The sequence below is a fragment of the Tamandua tetradactyla genome, chromosome 9 (assembly GCF_023851605.1).
Source record: "Tamandua tetradactyla isolate mTamTet1 chromosome 9, mTamTet1.pri, whole genome shotgun sequence".
Taxonomy (NCBI): Eukaryota; Metazoa; Chordata; class Mammalia; order Pilosa; family Myrmecophagidae; genus Tamandua; species Tamandua tetradactyla.
The window spans coordinates 6586916-6605915 of record NC_135335.1 but is presented as its reverse complement, the minus strand read 5'-3'; the positions used below and the strand labels follow the sequence as shown (position 1 = coordinate 6605915).

The 19000-nt window shown below is 41.9% G+C and overlaps 1 protein-coding gene across 3 annotated transcripts in view; it reads right to left on the bottom strand.

Moving 5' to 3' along the window:
* CHKA (choline kinase alpha) overlaps window positions 1-19000 on the bottom strand; it is a 77972-nt gene that overhangs the window by 10068 nt on the left and 48904 nt on the right. For all 3 annotated transcript variants that reach the window (XM_077115518.1, XM_077115516.1, XM_077115517.1), the window contains 3 exons: window positions 14635-14748; window positions 11109-11242; window positions 10588-10692 (listed from right to left, as the gene is read on the bottom strand). In XM_077115518.1, the coding sequence (XP_076971633.1) occupies window positions 10588-10692; window positions 11109-11242; window positions 14635-14748 (353 nt within the window). The remainder of the gene's footprint in view (window positions 1-10587; window positions 10693-11108; window positions 11243-14634; window positions 14749-19000) is intronic.

Here is a 19000-nt window from a genome sequence, read left to right as displayed (position 1 = left end):
TCGTATGGCTTTTACCATGTGAATTCTGAACAATTTGGCCATGTAGCAACAGTTACACATAGCTGAAAGCAGAATAAATCCATACAGACCCCTGCCCACACCAGGCTTCCACCTGCCGGACCTCTGAACATGCTGTTCCTCTGCCTGGAGCACCAAAGCCTCCGGGCTGGACCTTCACCCCCGCTCTTTATCCTGCAGCTCTTGCTTCATCTTCAGAGAGCCTTCTCTGAACCACTCAACCAAAAACAGACCCCTCTCTGCTGGCCTCTACTTCAGTCTCTGGTTTCCTTCACTAAGCACTTATCACAACACGACATTATTTTTTTAAGAAACACTGCGTTTTCTGTCTCTCCTAATATAATGTGAGGTCCTTGGGGCATGCTGTGGTTGCCACCAACTCAGAACCAAGCGTGACGCACAACACAGCACGACAGATACACACCTGAGAAACTAAAGGTATAAGCACAGGTCAGGGGCCAAGTCCTGACGCTAAAACCCCCCCGTCCCCCACACTTAACTGCTTCCCACATCTGCTTCCCACACCAGTTGGCCACCATGTTTTCTTCAGAAAAAAATCTACTGCTCTAGATACATGATTGCCCCCATCATCAAGCCCTTCCTCTGGCTGAAAACCACCCTGAAAACCTTACTTCCACCATGAAGCCTCACAGACTGATGAGAGGAGTGATGGCATTTAACACTTTAATTGCAGGTGACAAAATTCATCTGTTTAAATTCATCCTGGGAAGACAGCAGAATAGGACAGGCTGAGTTCACCCATGCTCTATGGAACACCTAGAGAAGTGACACGAAAATGACCAGAACAGCAGTTCCAGGATGTGAGGGACCTGAGAGTGTCTTCTACACCACATAGGGAGGTCATGGATGAAAAAGCTGAGGAATTGAGACAGGGAACTGGGTGAGTGCGCTCCATCAGGACTCCACTGGGAATAAGAGGTCATGCCCAGGAAAGTGCCTGCCACCAAAACTAGCTTGGGATATTAGTCCCCTCAGCTGCAGAGCCTGGAGCTCCCTTGGAGAACCCAGAAGCCAGTAAACTAGCTTTTCCTGGTTAGAGACCGTTCAACTAGTGCAAAGAGTCTAACATGTCCCCCTCCAAACGGAGGCCCAGAGCCTCAGGAATGTACAGACGGAGAGGTGGGCACAAGGAGGCAAGCTGCCCCATGCCCATGCCATACGCACCCCTGCACCCTGTCCACCATGCCCCCACGTGAACCCTTACTACCCCCGCTGCACCCTGCCTCTGCATTCCCCCGAGTACTGCCCGTACCGCCCTGCCACCATGCCCAGCCCCACACCCACCCCACACCACCACGCAGCGCTCCACCCATGCACCACCACTCGCTGCATCTTGTGCCACATGCATCTGGCAGGTACTTCCAGGATGGCTGTGGACAGGGGCAGCTGACATACTCAGTCCTACAACCCAAAGTCATTCCAAGTGGGAACCTGGGGGCCACCAGCCCTATCAAGCCCACAAGCAGAATCTCCACTGAGGTGCACACTGCACACCTCCCACACACCAGGACCAGTAGACCTGGCCAGAATTGCACCAGGTCTCCATCCAGCTTGCCCAGCTGAAGGTGGTGGGGAGAGGCTGGCCTGAGGGGAAGAGGAGGCCCGAGAGCACCATTTGTTAGGGAGAAAGAGAAATCACAGTCTGGCAAACTAACTGTCCAGGTTCAAACAGATCCTCAAGTAGAACTGTATCCCTTACATGAGGTCTGGGCCTTGGCTTGGAGGGGAACTGCTGATGAACCAAGTGCAAAAGGAGACCTTCATTGCAAATCCAAGTAAATACAAAACCTTAGGTGACTGAGGGACATCAACTTCCAAAGTAACCCTATGAAAATAACCGAATGCCTTGAAGTCAAAAGAAAATCACAAAGCACATAAAGATGCAGGGAGATATGGCCCAGCCAAATGACCAAATTAAAACACTGGAGGACACACAGACTTAAGAACAACTAATCAAAGATGATCATAAAACTCCACTAAAAAAATTCAATGGAAATGACTAATGACATAAAGGCTATTAAGAAGACACTAGCAGAGCATAAAGAAGAATTTGAAAGAATAAGTAGAAAAACAGCAGATATAGGAGATGAAAGATACTGTAGGCCAGGTAGAAAATAAACTAGAGATACACAACAGCAGATATGAACCGGGCAAAAGAAAGAATAAGCGAACTAGCGGACAGGACTATTGAACCTGAATGCGCAAAGAACAAATGGTAAAAGATAGAAAAATTTGAATTGGATCTCAGGGAAATTATGGACAACACAGAGTGCACAAATATAAGAATCACTGGTGTGCAAATGACCGTTTGCGTCCTTGCCCTCATGTACTCTGATACCTAGCAACAGTATTTGCAAAAACTTTGCAAAAACAAGTATTTGCAAAGTCTCCTTGGTGAAGTGACAAGAAAGGGGGAAAATTCAACTTCCCCATGTGGAGAATTCCTGGTATTCTCATAAGCAGTGGGGACAATCAAAGCAATAGGCCGAGCCCTCAATCTTGGGGCTTAAACATTCATATGAAACTTATCCCTGCAAAGGACAGGCTAAGCCTACTTAAAATTAGGCCTAAGAGTCACCCCCAAGAGAACCTCTTTTGTTGCTCAGATGTGGCCTCTCTCTCTCAGCCAACACAACAAGCAAACTCACCCCCCCCACCCTCCCCCCACGTGGGACATGACTCCCAGGGGTGTGGACCTTCCTGGCAACGTGGGTCAGAAATCCTAGAATGAGCTGAGACTCAGCATCAAGGGATTGAGAAAACCTTCTCAACCAACAGGGGAAAGAGTGAAATGAGCAAAATAAAGTGTCAATGGCTGAGAGATTTCAAACAGAATCAAGAGATTATCCTGGAGGTTATTCTCATGCATTATACAGATATCACCTTTTTACTTAAGGTATATTGGAGGTTGGAGGGAAGTGCCTGAAAACATAGAGCTGTGTTCCAGTAGCCATGTTTCTTGAAGATGATTGTATAATGATATAGCTTTCATAATGTGACTGTGTGGTTGTGAAAACCTTGTATCTGAGGCTCCTTTTATTTATGGTATAGACAGATGAGTAAAACACAAGGATTAAAAATAGATAAATAATGGGGGAACAAATGTTAAAATAAATTTAGTAGATTGAAATGCTAATGATCAATGAAAGGGAGTGATAAGGGATATAGAAAAAAATGGGAAACAAAGGCTAAAATATATTGGGTAGCTGGAAATACTAGCAATCAATGAGAGGGAGGGGAAAGGGGTATGGTATGTATGAGTTTTTTTCTTTTTATTTCTTTTTCTGAATTGATGCAAATGTTCTAAGAAATGATCATGGTGATGAATATGCAACTATGTCATGATATTGTGAATTACTGATTATATACCAAGAAAGGAACGATCATATGGTAAAAATGTTTGTGTTTGCTGTTACATTTAAAAAAAAATTAAAAATTAACAAAAAAAAAAAAAAAGAATCACTGGTGTCCCAGAAAGAGAAGATAAGAGTAAAGGGGCTAGGGACTCTGGACTTCTCTAGGGCCAGCAGCCACCCGACCAGGGGCCGAGGGCCAAGGGCTCAGGTGACAACCACGGGCTCCGTGTATAACCGGCAGTTTGCAGGTGTTGGCGCCAAGGTGGCAGAGGAGGCGCTGGGGAGGCCAGGGAGGCCAAGGAGACGCAGCTGCTGCACAGTGCTGGTGTCTGTAAGTGGTTCAAAGTGCGGCTGGAGTTTGGTTTCCTGTCCATGGCCACCCATGCATGGGTCAGGCTCGACCTCCAGTGGATGTCTCTGTGCACCAGAGTACACTGCACATGGAGGGCTTCTGGAGTCTGAAGAAGGTTGAGACAGTGGGGTTCACCTTTCACCAAAACCCTGGAATCTATCCATGTCACTGGACCTGGTGGGGTGTTCTGTTTTGGGAGTGAGAGGTGGCCAAAGGGGAAGAACATGCAGAAGCACAGATCAAAGGGAGACAGGTGCTACAACTGTGGAAGTCTAGACCATCACACCAAGGAATTCAAGCTATCACCCCAGCCCAAAAAATGCCACTCTGCCAGAGGATCAGCCATATGGTGGCCTAATGTCTACTGAAAGCCCAGGAGGCCTCCAGCTGACAGGGAAAACTCTCCTACTTTTAGGAGGAAGAAGAAGAGATCCTGCTCCCAGAGGCCCAGGACTGAGCTACAGTGCATGGGGGTAATCCTTTTGCCATCACGAACTTCCAAGGAACAGGCATCAATCCGCAGAATGGAGAAAGTGGGATAGGTTGGGTAGGGGGGCAGCTGGCCCTGCCAAGTGTATCTTATACTGGGGTCCATAGCATCACCCCTTCTTCCATCTTGGTGGGGGAAATGGGTGAGGCAAAGGAATTCTAATCATGTTCTATCCAAATACAAGTGAGAGCTTTCAAGAGAAGTACCCCAAAGCCTGCAAAAAATAACCCCTAGGATTTCTAATTTTTTTGACACTAGCCTGGACAGAAAACTTGTTTTCCTGTGAAAGAGGATTAATAAAAAATCTCTCATGTCAGAGTGGAAAGATTAAGTATGAGAACAGTCTGATGGACTCAATCCATGAACCACTACATTTTGTGGGAGGGAATCTCTCAGGAGTAGGGCAGAGGGTTTTCATGTCTTGTCTCCTCATAACCCATGCTTGAGACAGGGTGCTGGGAACTGTTCCAAACAGCAGACTGTGATGATAGACAAAAAGGATGGTTGGTGGAATAGCTGCAGGCAGACTAAGATCACAGTTTCTAAGATCACTCGTACCCCATTCTGGGCCAATCCAATTTTATTTATTTGCTCCCTTGTATAATTGTACCTTAGGTTTCACTTTCTCCAGGATGCCAACTGCACTAGCTGTGTGTGAATAACGTTACCTAGTGCATTTTAACCTTTTTTTCCTTAATATAAATATTCTGGTTTTATATTTTTGCATATTTTAATCTAAGCCCTCATTCCTTCACTGTGTTCTCAGGTACATGAATAATCTCAGAGCAGCAGCTCCAGGTCTGCATAGCACGAATACCTCTTTTTGTTTTCATTTTTTTTTCTCTTAGCTGTATTCTGTTTTTTTTACAGAAACAAAATTGTTGCCTTATCATTACAAAGAACAACTATTTGAACTACCTCATTTTTACCAATTAAAGCTGACTTTTCTGCCATAGTGTCCTCTTGAAATACCTTCCTTTCATGGAAGACATAGGTTTTAACTGGGTTGGCCCATGACTTGATCTCTTACTGGAAAATTAGAAATTAGTTTAAAGGGGAAGATGGTGCAGAGAGGTAAGGAGAGCTGGGCCAGTTTATGTGGGACATGACTCCCAGCGGTGTAAACCACCCTGGCAACATGGGACAGAAATCCTAGAATTAACTGAGACTCAGCATCAAGGGATTGAGAAAACTTTGTCGACCAAAAGGGGGAAGAGTGAAATGAGACAAAATGTCAATGGCTGAGAGATTCCAGAGTTGAGAGGTTATCCTGGAGGTTATTCTTATGCATTAAGTAGATATCACCTTGTTATCCAAGATGTAATGGAGAGGCTGGAGGGAACTGCCTGAAAATGTAGAGCTGTGTTCCAGTAGCCATGTTTCTTGATGATGATTGTATAATGATATAGCTTTCACAATGTGACTGTAATTGTGAAAACCTTGTGTCTGATGCTCCTTTTATCTACCTTGTCAACAGACGAGTAGAACATACGGAATAAAAATAAATAATAGGAGGAACAAATGTTAAAATAAATTTAGTTTGAAATGCTAGAGATCAGTGAAAGCGAGGGGTAAGGGGTATGGTATGTATAATCTTTTTTTTTTTCTGTTGTCTTTATACTTCTTTTTCTGAATTGATGCAAATGTTCTAAGAAATGATGAATATGCAACTAAATGATGATATTGTGAATTACTGATTATATATGTTAATGTTTTAGTTCGCTTAACTTTTTTTAATAATTTTTTTTAAAGTATATACATAAAAGACCTAGAAGGATATGTCAAACTGTAAACTGCTTGCAATTCTGAATGACTTTTGTGTTCTTTGCTTCTAGTGCTTTTCAGTTTTCTATATTGCACAATTAATGTAAAATCAAAAAAATAATAATAAATATTTTTTAAAATCTTCAAGGAAAAAAAAAAGAAAAGAGGTTAGGGTAGGCAACAGTTATCTATATATTTAATAAAGGGTTCCTATTCCCAGCTTCTTAATTTTAGGGCACAGGACTTGCCTGGTCCATCAAATCCATCCTTTATGGGATTAGGCCAGGCCTGCCAGGCACAGTGTGTATGTGTAAGTGCGTGCGTGCATGTGTGGACACACGTGCATCTGCATGTCCAAGTATGGATATAGGAAGCAAAGACTAAAATCCTGAACCTTTCACAATTCTGGACTTTTCCTGCTTGGCTTCCAGAGAGACCATAATTGAAGGCTTCGTTGTGGCACCCGGAGCCAATGTCCACCCTGCTGCAGTAGTGACTATAGTATCATAGTAGCTGAAGGAGAAAGGGGGTTTTGTTTTCATACTGTGAGATCACTGCAAACCTACCTCACTGTGTTGAACTGGGGCAAATGCAATAGAATGCATTGGGTGATGGGTGTCTGATCCTGGGTTCTTTTCTCCTCCAAATGCTGCCCCCACCTCTAGTTAATGTATTTGCCTGGGCCTTGTAGAACGTCACAGGTCACTGATTTGGTGATTGCTAGGTGCCCTAATTTATGTAAATATAATGTGTTGGTCTTTCTCCATGTTCTTTTGGGGATTTTACTGTTTACAAATTTCTTTTTTGTATTTTGCAAGAAAAATACCCAAAGCATCTTTGAAAGATTCTGCAGCAGACAGAAGGATCTGAAACATGCTTGGGGCCTCTCTTTGAAGTGGGGATCCTGAGCCATGCTTTCCTTCATGTCCCCCTATTTCCTATTTTGGATTACATCATCTGTCCTTAAAACTTACCCCATTGCCCCTCTCCGCTCACCCTCCCCAACCCCCCATATACATTTAATTTGGAGGTTCTCTCCACAACTCTTCAATGACTTTTGCAAAAAACCTGAGAGCCTATAGAACACTTCATCCCTCATTGCTAATCTTTTGGGTTAAGACCATTCCTGTATGTAATCTGCCAAAAGATTAACACTGCCATATTTGGACTGACCGAACCTACTTAATCATCAATTCTAGGAAAAAGAGAAACAATGGGATAGGGGTGTTTCTCTGTAGAAAGTGGAGGTGAGAGACCAAGAATAAGAAGATTAATGTATATCCCAATCCCTCAGGAATTTTTATGCAGCTGCAAGAAACTTACGTCAAAGTGGTCACAAGATTGTTTAATAGAAGATGGAAGGATATAACTCTGTATTTAGTGCTAGAACCCAAAGCTTCTTGTGGAATCTTGAATTTATGTGGAAGAAGGGAGGGTAGGAAAGCAAAACTGTCCTTCTCCTAATCCATTCCCCTCATTCGTGAACTACAGAGACTGAGCCCCGCTGGGCTTTGGTGATCTTATTCCTGGAGTATGTTTTGTTTTTTCCTTTTTTTGCATGGGCAGGCACCCGGAATCGAATTCAGGTCTCCAGCATGGCAGGCGAGAATTTTGCCACTGAACCTGCACTGAGTTATACCGCCCTGGGGTATGTTTTTTGATGGTTGATTTTATACTGGTTATTTTCCCAATGTCAAGTCTACCCAAATTGATCTACAGATTCAATGCAACACCAATAAAAAATTCCAACAACCTACTTTGAAAACTCAGAAAAGCTAGTTACATTTGGAAGGGAAAGAGACCTCAAATAGCTAAAAACATCCTAAAAGAGAAGAACGAAGTGGGAGGATTAATACTTCCTGATTTTAAAGCTTATTACAAAGCGACAGTGGTCGAAACAGCATGGTACTGGCACAAAGGTAGAAGTACTGGCAACGAAATCGAATTCAGAGTGTGGAAATAGACTACCAAATCTATTGTAAGCTGATCTTTGACAAGGCCCCCAAATCCATGGAACTGGAACAAAATAGTGTTTTCAATAAATGGACATGGGAGAGGCTATTTTGGAAGCTACTCTTACGTAAGCTTCAACTAGATAGATTGCCAAACCCGAACCAAAACTATTCCAGCCAACCCTAAAGAATACCTAGGGCTCAAGCTCAGATTCTACAAAAGTTCCATGCATTGTGATTATTTTCCAGAAACCTACAACTTCCAGATGGGTTCCTAGGCCAGATAAGCCCTGAAACCCAGAGGGGTCAGCCTCTCCAAGTACATCAACTAATTCCATTCCCCATCCATATTATCAACAGCTCTTTCCAAGATGAAAAAGTTAGAATAGGAATAGCCTAAACACCCCTAATGACTGGGAGAGAGAGCAAAAGAGAAGGAGGAACCCTGATAAATCCCGGAGTGATTTGAACAGTGAATAAAAAAGCATTTGCAAAGTCCCCTTGGGGAAATGGTGAGAAGGGGAAAATTCAACTTCCCCATTTGGAGAAGGTCTGATATTCTCACAAGCAGTCAGGACAACAAAATCAATAGGCTGAACCCTCAATCTTGGGGTTCTGTTAATATAAACTTGTCCCCACAAAGGACAGGTTAAGCCTACTTAAAATTAGGCCTAGAAATCACCTCCAGAGAACCTCTTTTGTTGCTCAGATGTGGCCTATCTCTCAGCCAACACGGCAAGCAAACTCACTGCCTTCCCTTTCTCTACGTGGGACATGACTCCCAGGGGTGTAAACCTCCCTGGCAACATGGGACAGAAATCCTAGAATTAACTGGGACTCAGCATCAAGGGATTGAGAAAACCTTCTTGACTAAAAGGGGGAAGAGAGAAATGAGACAAAATAAAGTGTCAGCAGCTGAGAGATTTCAAATAGAGTCAACAGGTTATCCTGGAGGTTATTCTTAGGCATTATATAGATATCTCGTTTTTACTTTAAGGTATATTGGAGAGGCTAGAGGAAGTGCCTATAAATGTGGAGCTGTGGTCTAGTAGCCATGTTTCTTTAAGATGACTGTATAATGATATAGCTTTCACAAAGTAACTGTGTGATGGTGAAAACCTTGCTTTAATGCTCCTTTTATCTACTGAGTAGACAAATGAGTAAAAAATATGGATTAAAAAGAAATAAAATGATAGGGGGAAAAATGTTAAAATAAATTGAGTAGAGGGAAAGACTAGTGGTCAATGAGAGGGAGGGGGAAAGGGTATGGTATATATGAGTTTTTTCTTTTTATAACTTTTTCCAGAGTGATGTAAATGTTCTGAGAAATGATCATGGTGATGAATATACAATTATGTGATACTGTGAGCCACTGATTACACACCAAGCATGGAATGTTGATACACTGGGAATGTTCATGCTTGTATGCTGATTGGTTTTATTAATAAAAATTAAAAAAAAAAAGATAGAGAAAGAAGGAGGAGTTATAACAGAGAAGATAGGATTTAACAAATAAGCATGACTGCTGAATCATTATATGATTTCTTTTAGTGTCCAGTGTCTTGGAACAGCTAGAAGGAAGAACCTAAAATTGTGGAACTGTAACCCATACCAAACTTTGAAATCTGTACTACAACTACTTGTTACAATGTACTTTGAAACATACTGCTTTTATCTTTGTGTTATATTTCACAATTAAAAAAAAAAGGTTAAAAAAAAACCACACATATTACTCTCTCCTCTATGTGGGACATGACATCCATGGGTGAAAGTCTCCCTGGCAATGTGGAATATGAATCCTGGGGATGAACCTGGCCCTGGCACCATGGGATTGACAATGCATTCCTGACCAAAGGGGGGAAAGAAATTTAACAAAATAAGGTATCAGTGGTTAAGAGAATACAAATAAAGTTGTGAGGCTATTCTGGAGGCTACTCTTAAGGAAGCTTCAGCTAGATAATGTTATTTACCATGGTTTGCCAGACCCCAAGCAAAACCATTCCTGTCAACCCTAAGAAACACCTAAGACTCCATGTGAAATTCTATAAAAGTTTCATGCTCTAAGATTACTTTCCAGAAACCTACAACCTCCAGGTAGATTCCTAGGCCATATAAGTCCTAAAACCAGAGGGGCCAGCCTCTCCAAGAACATCAACTAGTTTCATCCTCCTATTCCATGTTACCAACAGCCCTTTCCAACATGAAAAAATTAAAATGGGCATAGCCAAATACCCCTAAAGAGTGGAAGAAGGATGAAAGGAGGAAAAGTTATAACAGAGAAGAAAAAATTTAACAAATGGGTATGACTGCTAAATCATAATATTTCTTTTAATCTCCTTGTCTTGGAGCAGCCAGAAAGAAAAAACTGAAGTTGTGGAACTCTGAAATCTGTTCTGTAACTATTTGTTCTAATGTACTTTGAAATTTATAGCTTTTTTGTATATGTGTTATATTTCACAATTTAAAAATGCTAAAAAAAAATTAAAAGAAAAAATTTATCCTGCAAGATCAATGCAGAACTGCAGACATTGAGGCAACGCTCAGCAACTGTTTCCTGATGACACTGTTAGTAAGAACATCTAAATTTCTGAACAAATGTACATCCTACATCAGAAATTGGAAGCAAATACTCACCTCAGGTTTTCCATTTCCAAAGGCAGATTGTAACTAAGGAGTTTATGTAGTTGTTTAACTTTGGATTCCCCAGTAAACTTAATTCTCAGCACTTGATTTAGGTATCTTCCAGGAAAAAGAAAAAGGAACAAAGATTCACTGTTTGATTCACTCAGCTTGTTCTCAGGGCGTTAGTTAAACATTCCCTACCACAGCCACAGTCAGAGCAGTCAACCCTTTCACCTCTAGGACAGAGGGGAAGGAGGGGGTGCATGGGGATTCCCAGCACTAGAGGAAGTTAACTGACTGCTCTTTCTACCCACCTGATAGCATTTCTCAACAGTCTTCTTTATTGATTCAGAAATTTATTTTTACATGCAAGAAAGACTTATTCGTGACACAAACAAAACTAACAGCCTGCATATCAATGAATCAAAGAAAGACCTTTGCCTACCATGGCAAGTAAGAGCTCACTTCTGGTACTTGTGTGCACCATAATATAATGGAAATGCAAAGTAGAACCAAGTGATTTGACCACTTACTTTTCCATTGTCCCAAAAAGCCATTTTGGTTCCTTATTGAATGGCATTTTCATACCATGAAATGTGGCCATTTTCTCAGCTATTTCTGAAGAAATATCTGGCAAACTTAATTCTTCAGTGTCTAATCGCCGGCTCTAGAATAAAAAAAGGAGTTAGAAAATTGCTATGACGCTGGCTCTAGAATAAAAAAGAGAGTTAGAAAGTTGCTATGACCCAGGCAACTTAACACAATCTGAAGAACTGGAAGCCAATGTCAGCAGGGCATCTAAATCCACCCAACGCACAAAATTTCTCATGAAGGGATACTGCAGACCCTACAACAAGGAGCAGGCAGCCTATTCTAGTTGAGCCCTTTCTAACTGTGAGAAAGTTCTTCCTTAAATTGCATCAAAAAAATTAATGTCCTTTAGTTTGACTTTGCTCACGAAAACTACACAGAAATTATGCTCTCTTCTCTAGGCTAAAAATTCCTAGTATTCAGGTTTTATTATATGACCTAGCTTCTAAGAAGACCCTTCATTAGCTCGGATACGCTACTTCGGCATACTACAGATAAGATGTGCATCAGAATAGGATAGTCCCATAGTAGAAGTGCCATGATGAGTTAAGGAGAGCTGTGTCCCATGTGCTGATAGCAGAGCAGCTGGCACATCGTGGCCTTTACCAAGCAGGCTCTCAGAGGGCAGAGCTGAACAAGGGACAGAATGCAGTGGGGCTCTTACTCTCCTCCATTGGACATCACTGTCCTCAAACCCCTCTCCAAGACGGCCAGCAGAATGCAAACCTAAACAGAGTTCCCCTCACCCACTGGAGGAGTCAAGAGTAAACCTAGAAACACAGATGTGGCCTATCTCTCAGCCAACACGGCAAGCAAATTCACTGCCCTCCCCCTCTCTACGTGGGACATGACTCCCGGGGGTGTAAACCACCCTGGCAACATGGGACAGAAATCCTAGAATTAACTGAGACTCAGCATCAAGGGATTGAGAAAACCTCCTCGACCAAAAGGCGAAAGAATGAAATGAGACAAAATAAAGTGTCAGTGGCTGAGAGATTTCAAATACAGTCAAGAGGTTATCCTGGAGGTTATTCTTACGCATTATATAGATATCCCGTTTTTAGTTTAAGGTGTATTAGAGGCTAGACGGAAGCACCTGAAAATGCAGAGCTGTGTTTCAGTAGCCATGTTTCTTTAAGATGATTGTATAATGATATAGCTTTCACAAAGTGACCGTGTGATTGTGAAAACCTTGCTCTGATGCTCCTTTTATCTATGGTATGGACATATGAGTAAAAAAATATGGATTAAAAGTTAAGTAAATAATAGGGGGAACAAATGTTAAAATAAATTGAGTAGAGGGAAATACTAGTGGTCAATGAGAGGGAGGGGTAAAGGATATGATATGTATGAGTTTTTTCTTTTTTCTTTTCATTTCTTTTTCTGGAGTGATGATGTAAATGTTCGGAGAAATGTTCATGGTGATGAATATACAACTATGTGGTGATATTGTGAGCCACTGATTGCACACCAAGTATGGAATGTTCATAAGTAAAGAATGTTCATGTGATATGTTGATTGGTTTTATTAATAAAAATTAAGAGTAAACCTAGAAATAACATACAGCTTCAGAGTGAACCAAGTGAAGCTGTCATTTCTGTGGGTTAAATTATAGTTGAAATTAGTGGTTTCACAAGTTCCGATTTACAGTTTAGTAAAAGTTTTTTAAAAACTTCACAATGTAATAAACAATACACACAAAAGAGCATACAACTTAAGAATATGAACAATATCATTCCATAGGTGCCACAACTTGTGTGTTCTGATTCCAGCCAAAGACATTTTCATTATTTTGAATTGTGTTAATTATTCCTTTATCTCTCCTAAAAAGAGAAGTGTTACCAAAGGTTCTTCATAATTTTTTATTTGCTGTTACTGGGCTTTATAAAAATGTATGATCTTCCCAGTCCATGCACCTCCCCAAAAAAGAAGAATGGAAAACATTTTTGATACTATTTATAGTCTTCTGCAATTTGTTTTTATCACTCAACATCATGTTTTTAAGATTTATCCATATAGTCTCTTTTTTTTTGGGTGACCTTTTCATTTTCTTTTTTTTTTTATTATTATTAATAAAAAAATTAACTAACAAAACATTTAGAAATCATTCCATTCTACATATACAATCCATATTGTCTCTTGTAATCCCATTAAGTGGTTTATATTTACAAAATTATTTCAAATACTTTATAAACTCTTATGATTCTCATGCCAAACAGAAGTAACTATCTTTGTGGGGAAAATTATAAATAAAAGCACAAAGATATGTACCAAGGAATAGACTGCAAGTTAAATATGACATAGTGAAGGCAACATCCATTCACTGAAACCCACACCCAGGGTTGGCAGCTAGCACAAAGGGCACTACTGTGTAAACCAGAAGGTCCTACTTCTGGCCAAAGAGTTCACAAGACGGCTCCCCGTTTCCAGGCCTTGGGGTTAGACCTCTTCCTTCAGCCCCAGCTAGACGCACTTCGAGTCCTGGCAAGCAGAGCAACCCCTGAGCCAGGAGTCCTTGTGCTGTGCCCCAGCTGCATAACTGCAATACCAAGGCCTCTCACATAAATGAGAGGTGAGGTAGGAGACAAAAAGGCAGTCGTTCATGACCATAGTCTCCAAGGAGCTCTCAATTCAGTTAAGAGTAAGTACCTAAGTAAGTTTCCACCCTTGGGGGGTGGGGGGGGGGGACACACACGCTGGCCAACAAGGATAAGTATCACCAATCAAACAAGCTGGGCTCACAGGCACCCTACAGCACTCATGTTCCCCCAAGATGTGGGTGGTGTGGCACACTGTGCGGGGCATGGGGGTGTGTGTGTGTGCACTAAGTTTCAGACACACGGGTCTGTCAAACAAGGAACACTGTAAGATGCAAAAGTCACACAAAAATACCCCAGGGTGACAAGGACAGGAAAATTATTCTGCCTTCTTGGAAACAGAGGATGTGAGCTAGAGATCTGGAAACATGAGAGGACAGGCATATGGGGATAGGGAAAAGGGAGAGGCAGAGGAAGAGTCTTTTAAATGTCTGAAGGCGAAACAGAAGGAGGACAATAGAAGACAAGCAAAAAGTACAATGATGACCCCAGGAGGGCTATGGTCAGAGACAGGGCAGGTGCGATCAGAGCCAACCCACGGTGCTGGCTAAAGAAGGGAAAATGTCTTAAAAACTCTTAGAAAAGTCAAGAAGGGAAAGTTTCAGGATATGCAGTCTTGGGGACATTCCTTAGGAGATGTTAAATTTCATATATATTTTTAGTTTGGAATGAATATGCCTTTGCAGGAAATAACAGTGGCACTAATGTAAATGCAAAATAAATTTTGCTTTTATTTCTGATACAGTGGAAGAATAGAGGTCATTTCTAAAATTTCAAAGCACAGCATTTCAAGCTCTTGCAGCAATAAGACAAAGAAATCTATCTTTTGTCTGAGAAACATGTCAACAGACCAGTTATGAACCAATCTTACCGGAATGAACTGCTCCAGTCGGCCTTGGGGGAAGATTCCATACAGTTTTGGACCGAGCGACCTCTCTGCAAGAATGGCAAACATGACGCTCTCCAGAACCATGGCTTCGGCACCCTGAAACAAAGAGCCACAAACCAAAGATTGACCGATGTGCAGGCATCACAATGCTTTCACGTGAGCAGTTTCATTCATCCTCTGGACAACTCTTTGATGTGGGAACTATCATCATCATCATCCCCATTTTAAATAGAGGTTCCAAAGTCACAGATCTTATAATGTGCAGGATCCAGACTTGCAAGTATTACACTACATTAATGAGATTTAAGATTCAAGTTTAATTTAGGCCATGTTCTAAAAGTAGACAACTTAACTAGTGCTTTTATTGCTTTACTTATTTTAAAGCTTATACATGAATCTCACCATTGGCATCTTATCAAAGGCCACAGTACCATTCATTCTGTAGAGAACGGATTTGCATTGCAGGTGACAGTGCCCAGTGCAAGCCAATGAGCCACAGGACCTCCTGCCTAGCTAAAAAGGTTGGTAAGACAAATAAGTTTGAGAATTACTGGTTTGAATCAAGGGTCTATGGTTTTTTGGTCCAAAAGCACTCTTACATGGAGCATTTGAGGTTTTTATTTTCCACTTTTACACCCAACCTTCTACTCTGCAGTTGAATATTTGTCTTCTTGAGAAAATCTCTATGATACTCATATGTTTTGTCTTCAAATTCTAATAACTAATGAGGATCCTATAACCACTTTGCCTTCAAAAATTCATTCTTCAGTCTCAGTTCAAATTCATTTCCTTAGTCTCTTTTCCCTTAAATAACAAATCGTAGTTTAAGAATTTCCATCGGTTGGGAGGGAGTATAAAGGAGTCGTTCTCAACCAGAAGGTGGCCCTGAATCCCTTGAAGAGATTTTACAAATCAAGACTCCCAGGTCTTAACCTGAGTGCTTCTAACTCTATATGCTGAAGGAAGAACGGCAACAGTCATGTTCTGAAAAAGCTTTCCAGATTTTACTTCACTCTTCAGTTAAGAAATGCACTGTAAAGGAACATGAGCCCAAGGAAACATTTTTCAAAACCAAACAGCTCTTTAAAACACATTCACATTATAAAAAAATGAACTGGGAAACTGACAAAACTCATTAGACAATGGCATAATACTGGAACAAACAAAAAAGAAAAAGCTATTTCCAAATGATATCAGACCACATTAAAGTAAGAATTCAGTAATTTTTACCTTTTGTGGGAAAAAATAGATTTTATGGTGATCCCCCCACAATTATGGTCTAATCATATTCATATAAGCCCAAATCTTTACTAATTTGCAATTTTGTGAATATAACAATAAGGATATAGCATTGATCTATCAGGATAACACTTAGAGCAGGAGTCCTTAGCAGACAGATATTTCTTAAACCCTTAAAAGAAAATGACAACAAATGCTAGTATCTCTATTTAGTTGGGAATTGCTCATTTGATCCCTACCTCAATTCTGTCAAGGAGATTGCAGTCACTGGTGACCCCGTTTCACCTCAAACCCCACATCACAGAAACTCGAAGTAGGCTTTCTCAGAGGCCTGCAAAGCGTCTTTCAAATTCTTCTCTAACCTGAACACCATGACTCGCCTTGGGTCCACCAAGGTGGAAGCATCACTTTACACTGCCCAAAATGCCAATGCCGATGGGGCCGGCAGCAGGGGCAGAAGTGGCTGGAGCTATCTCCTCAGGGAGCAGAGCTTGGCCCCTAGACTAGGGAATCTGCCTCAGTGTGGGTCTTCGCAGGCCCTCGCCAGCTGTACAATCTCCCCCCCACCACCTCAAAATTCCAACGCACTCCTGCACTGTCTCCAAAAATAAGATTTCTTCTGCCTGGGTATCCAAAAGTTTGGAGGAACTAAAATTTGTTTTTCAACTTCCCTCTGGGTAGAACGACTACACTGAAGGCAATGTATAAAACATTTATAATGTATCTAAGCCTAAATATCCCTCATCGTTTGACATTTCACATTTTACAGACAGATTTTAACCATTTCAATCCATTTACCATTTTGCACATCATGTGCATTCAGAATCAAGGACACCTGGATTTGACTACATTGTGGCATTGTCACTGGTTCTTGGTGTGAACACATTGTCACAGTCCCCTCTCAAGAGCTCAGACAACTCCTTCCCAGAAGTGACAGGGAAGATGGAAAGAGATGCAGAACTTTCTAATTCTCTTTAATGTTGTTCTGCACATTGCAAACAGAAGACATTTTGTTTTAGAAACTAGCACATTTAGTTTGGCTTCAAAAATAAAGATTGATTTATCTATTCACTCAAAAAGACACTGAATGAATTTCTACTGTGTACCTGTTCCCATGCTCCAAAAGCAAGACATTCGAGGCCCTACCCTCACAGAGCTGCCAGTCTACTGGGAAACAGACGGGGGACAGCTCCAATGGAAGACACAGAAGGGGGCATGGCACCGCAACTGGGAGGCCACTCCCAAGGAAGCAACACTGACCTGAGACCCGAGCAATGAGAAGGAGCCACAAAAAGACCCTAAAGAGGAACAAGGCTGGCATGGTCAGGGAACTGGGAGGGGGCCAGTACAGCTGGAGCACAGGAGTCAAGAAAAGAGAAGGGTAAGAGACCAGGCTGGAAAAGCTACCAAGGATGCAGAGGGTGCTGCCGAGTCACAGTGTGAGTAGAGGCCCGAGCTTATGGAAATAAACACATAGTGATAGTGTTTCAAGCAGATAAAATGAATGCGCTCACCTAAGGATCTAGTACTGATGAAGAGGAAGGGTTCAGGACGAGGTCTAAGAATTGTCGTCATTTACAGCAACAACTTCCAAACTGCGTGGCCGCCACCCAGAGGAAGAGATGCAGTTACCACGACCTCACAGACACCCACCTCTTTCTGAAAACAAACCTCCATTCAGCAATGTTTCCCCTCACACTTTCTAACATTTTCCGTTCTAGTTCACCAAAAACAAAAAAATGCTGCATATCATGCCCTGTTAGAGGTTTACTACCTACCATTTGGAAAACATTTAAATCTGGGCAGCAGGCAGAGGCAGTAGGAAAGGAGACTGGAAGGAGAAGCAAGGTGAAGTCCACAGTCTAATATCAAGAAGGAAAGGGGGTGGTCTGTGTCAGATGCTGCTGAGAGGTCAAGGTCAAGGACAAGGAAAAAAGGAAAGCATCGACTGCATCTGACCACAGGGACGCTACTGGCAACACAAATGGGAAGTTTCAGAGGCATGACAGCAACGGGTGCCAGACTGGGGCTGATGAGTGAGCTGAGGATAAAAGATGGGCAATGAGGCTGGACAAGGAGGAGGGTCAGGGTGTTTAGGCTGACCTCTCACTTTATCTGCAAGGTTTTATTTTATCTTCTTAAAAAAAAAATTATCATCCAATAATAGCACTGATCATGAGCCTCGAGAAGACATAATATCATTTCTATGGTACTCTTGGCAAAAATGTGTAAAATATAAAAATTGTGAGAAGTATGTGGGAAAACAGCAGACAAACCTAAATTGAGGGGGCATTCTACAAAGTGTCTGATCAGAACCCAACTTTTCATGAATAACAAAAAAAGTAATTGTTACAGATAGAAGAGACTAGGTGCACACAAATAAGACTAAAATCAAGTAACAAAATTAGTTACCAATTCTAGGTTGTGGGAAAAGGGTGTTCATTACATATTCCTTATGCTATCCCATACTCCTAAAAATTTTTTTCCAAAAAAGAGGGATTGGGAAGAGTAGAGACAGCGTGTGTAAACAATCTCTCTAGGAATCTGCTATGATAGGGAAGAGAGAAAAGACCGGGAAACATAGAGGCCATGGAGTCCAGTAAACTGAGGCCTGGGGAAGAGAGAAGACAGGAAGCTTATCTTCCTGTGCTGAGGAGGAAGAGGAAGAGGAGGGGAATGCAGGGGACAGAAGGGACAAGCCAGGAAGACAGATCCTGAAGACAACAAGAGGGAGCAGCTGGAGTGTGAAGCACAGGGAAAGGTAGTCCTTCACAGGGAGAGAGTCGCTACGACGGTGTATGAGGATGCACGTATTTGGAAGTACAAAGACGGGGCATGTCTCAGGCAACCATCAAAGAATGTGGGTATAGCAGGTGCTTAGCATAGGGATGTGGGAGGTCAGTCGGGATTAGAGGCCTCAATGGGAGGCACAGAGCTGTGGCTATGGGGGTACCAAAGTGAGTGGGAAATTTGGGAGGTGGTAGAATTGCTGAAAAGGGATGTCAGAGGTTGTAGTTTCTGGTGCGTCCATGGGAATGGATGCCAGGGAAAGATGGACAAAAAAGGTGGTTAGGGGACCAGGAGGTCAAGATATGGAGACCAGAGAATG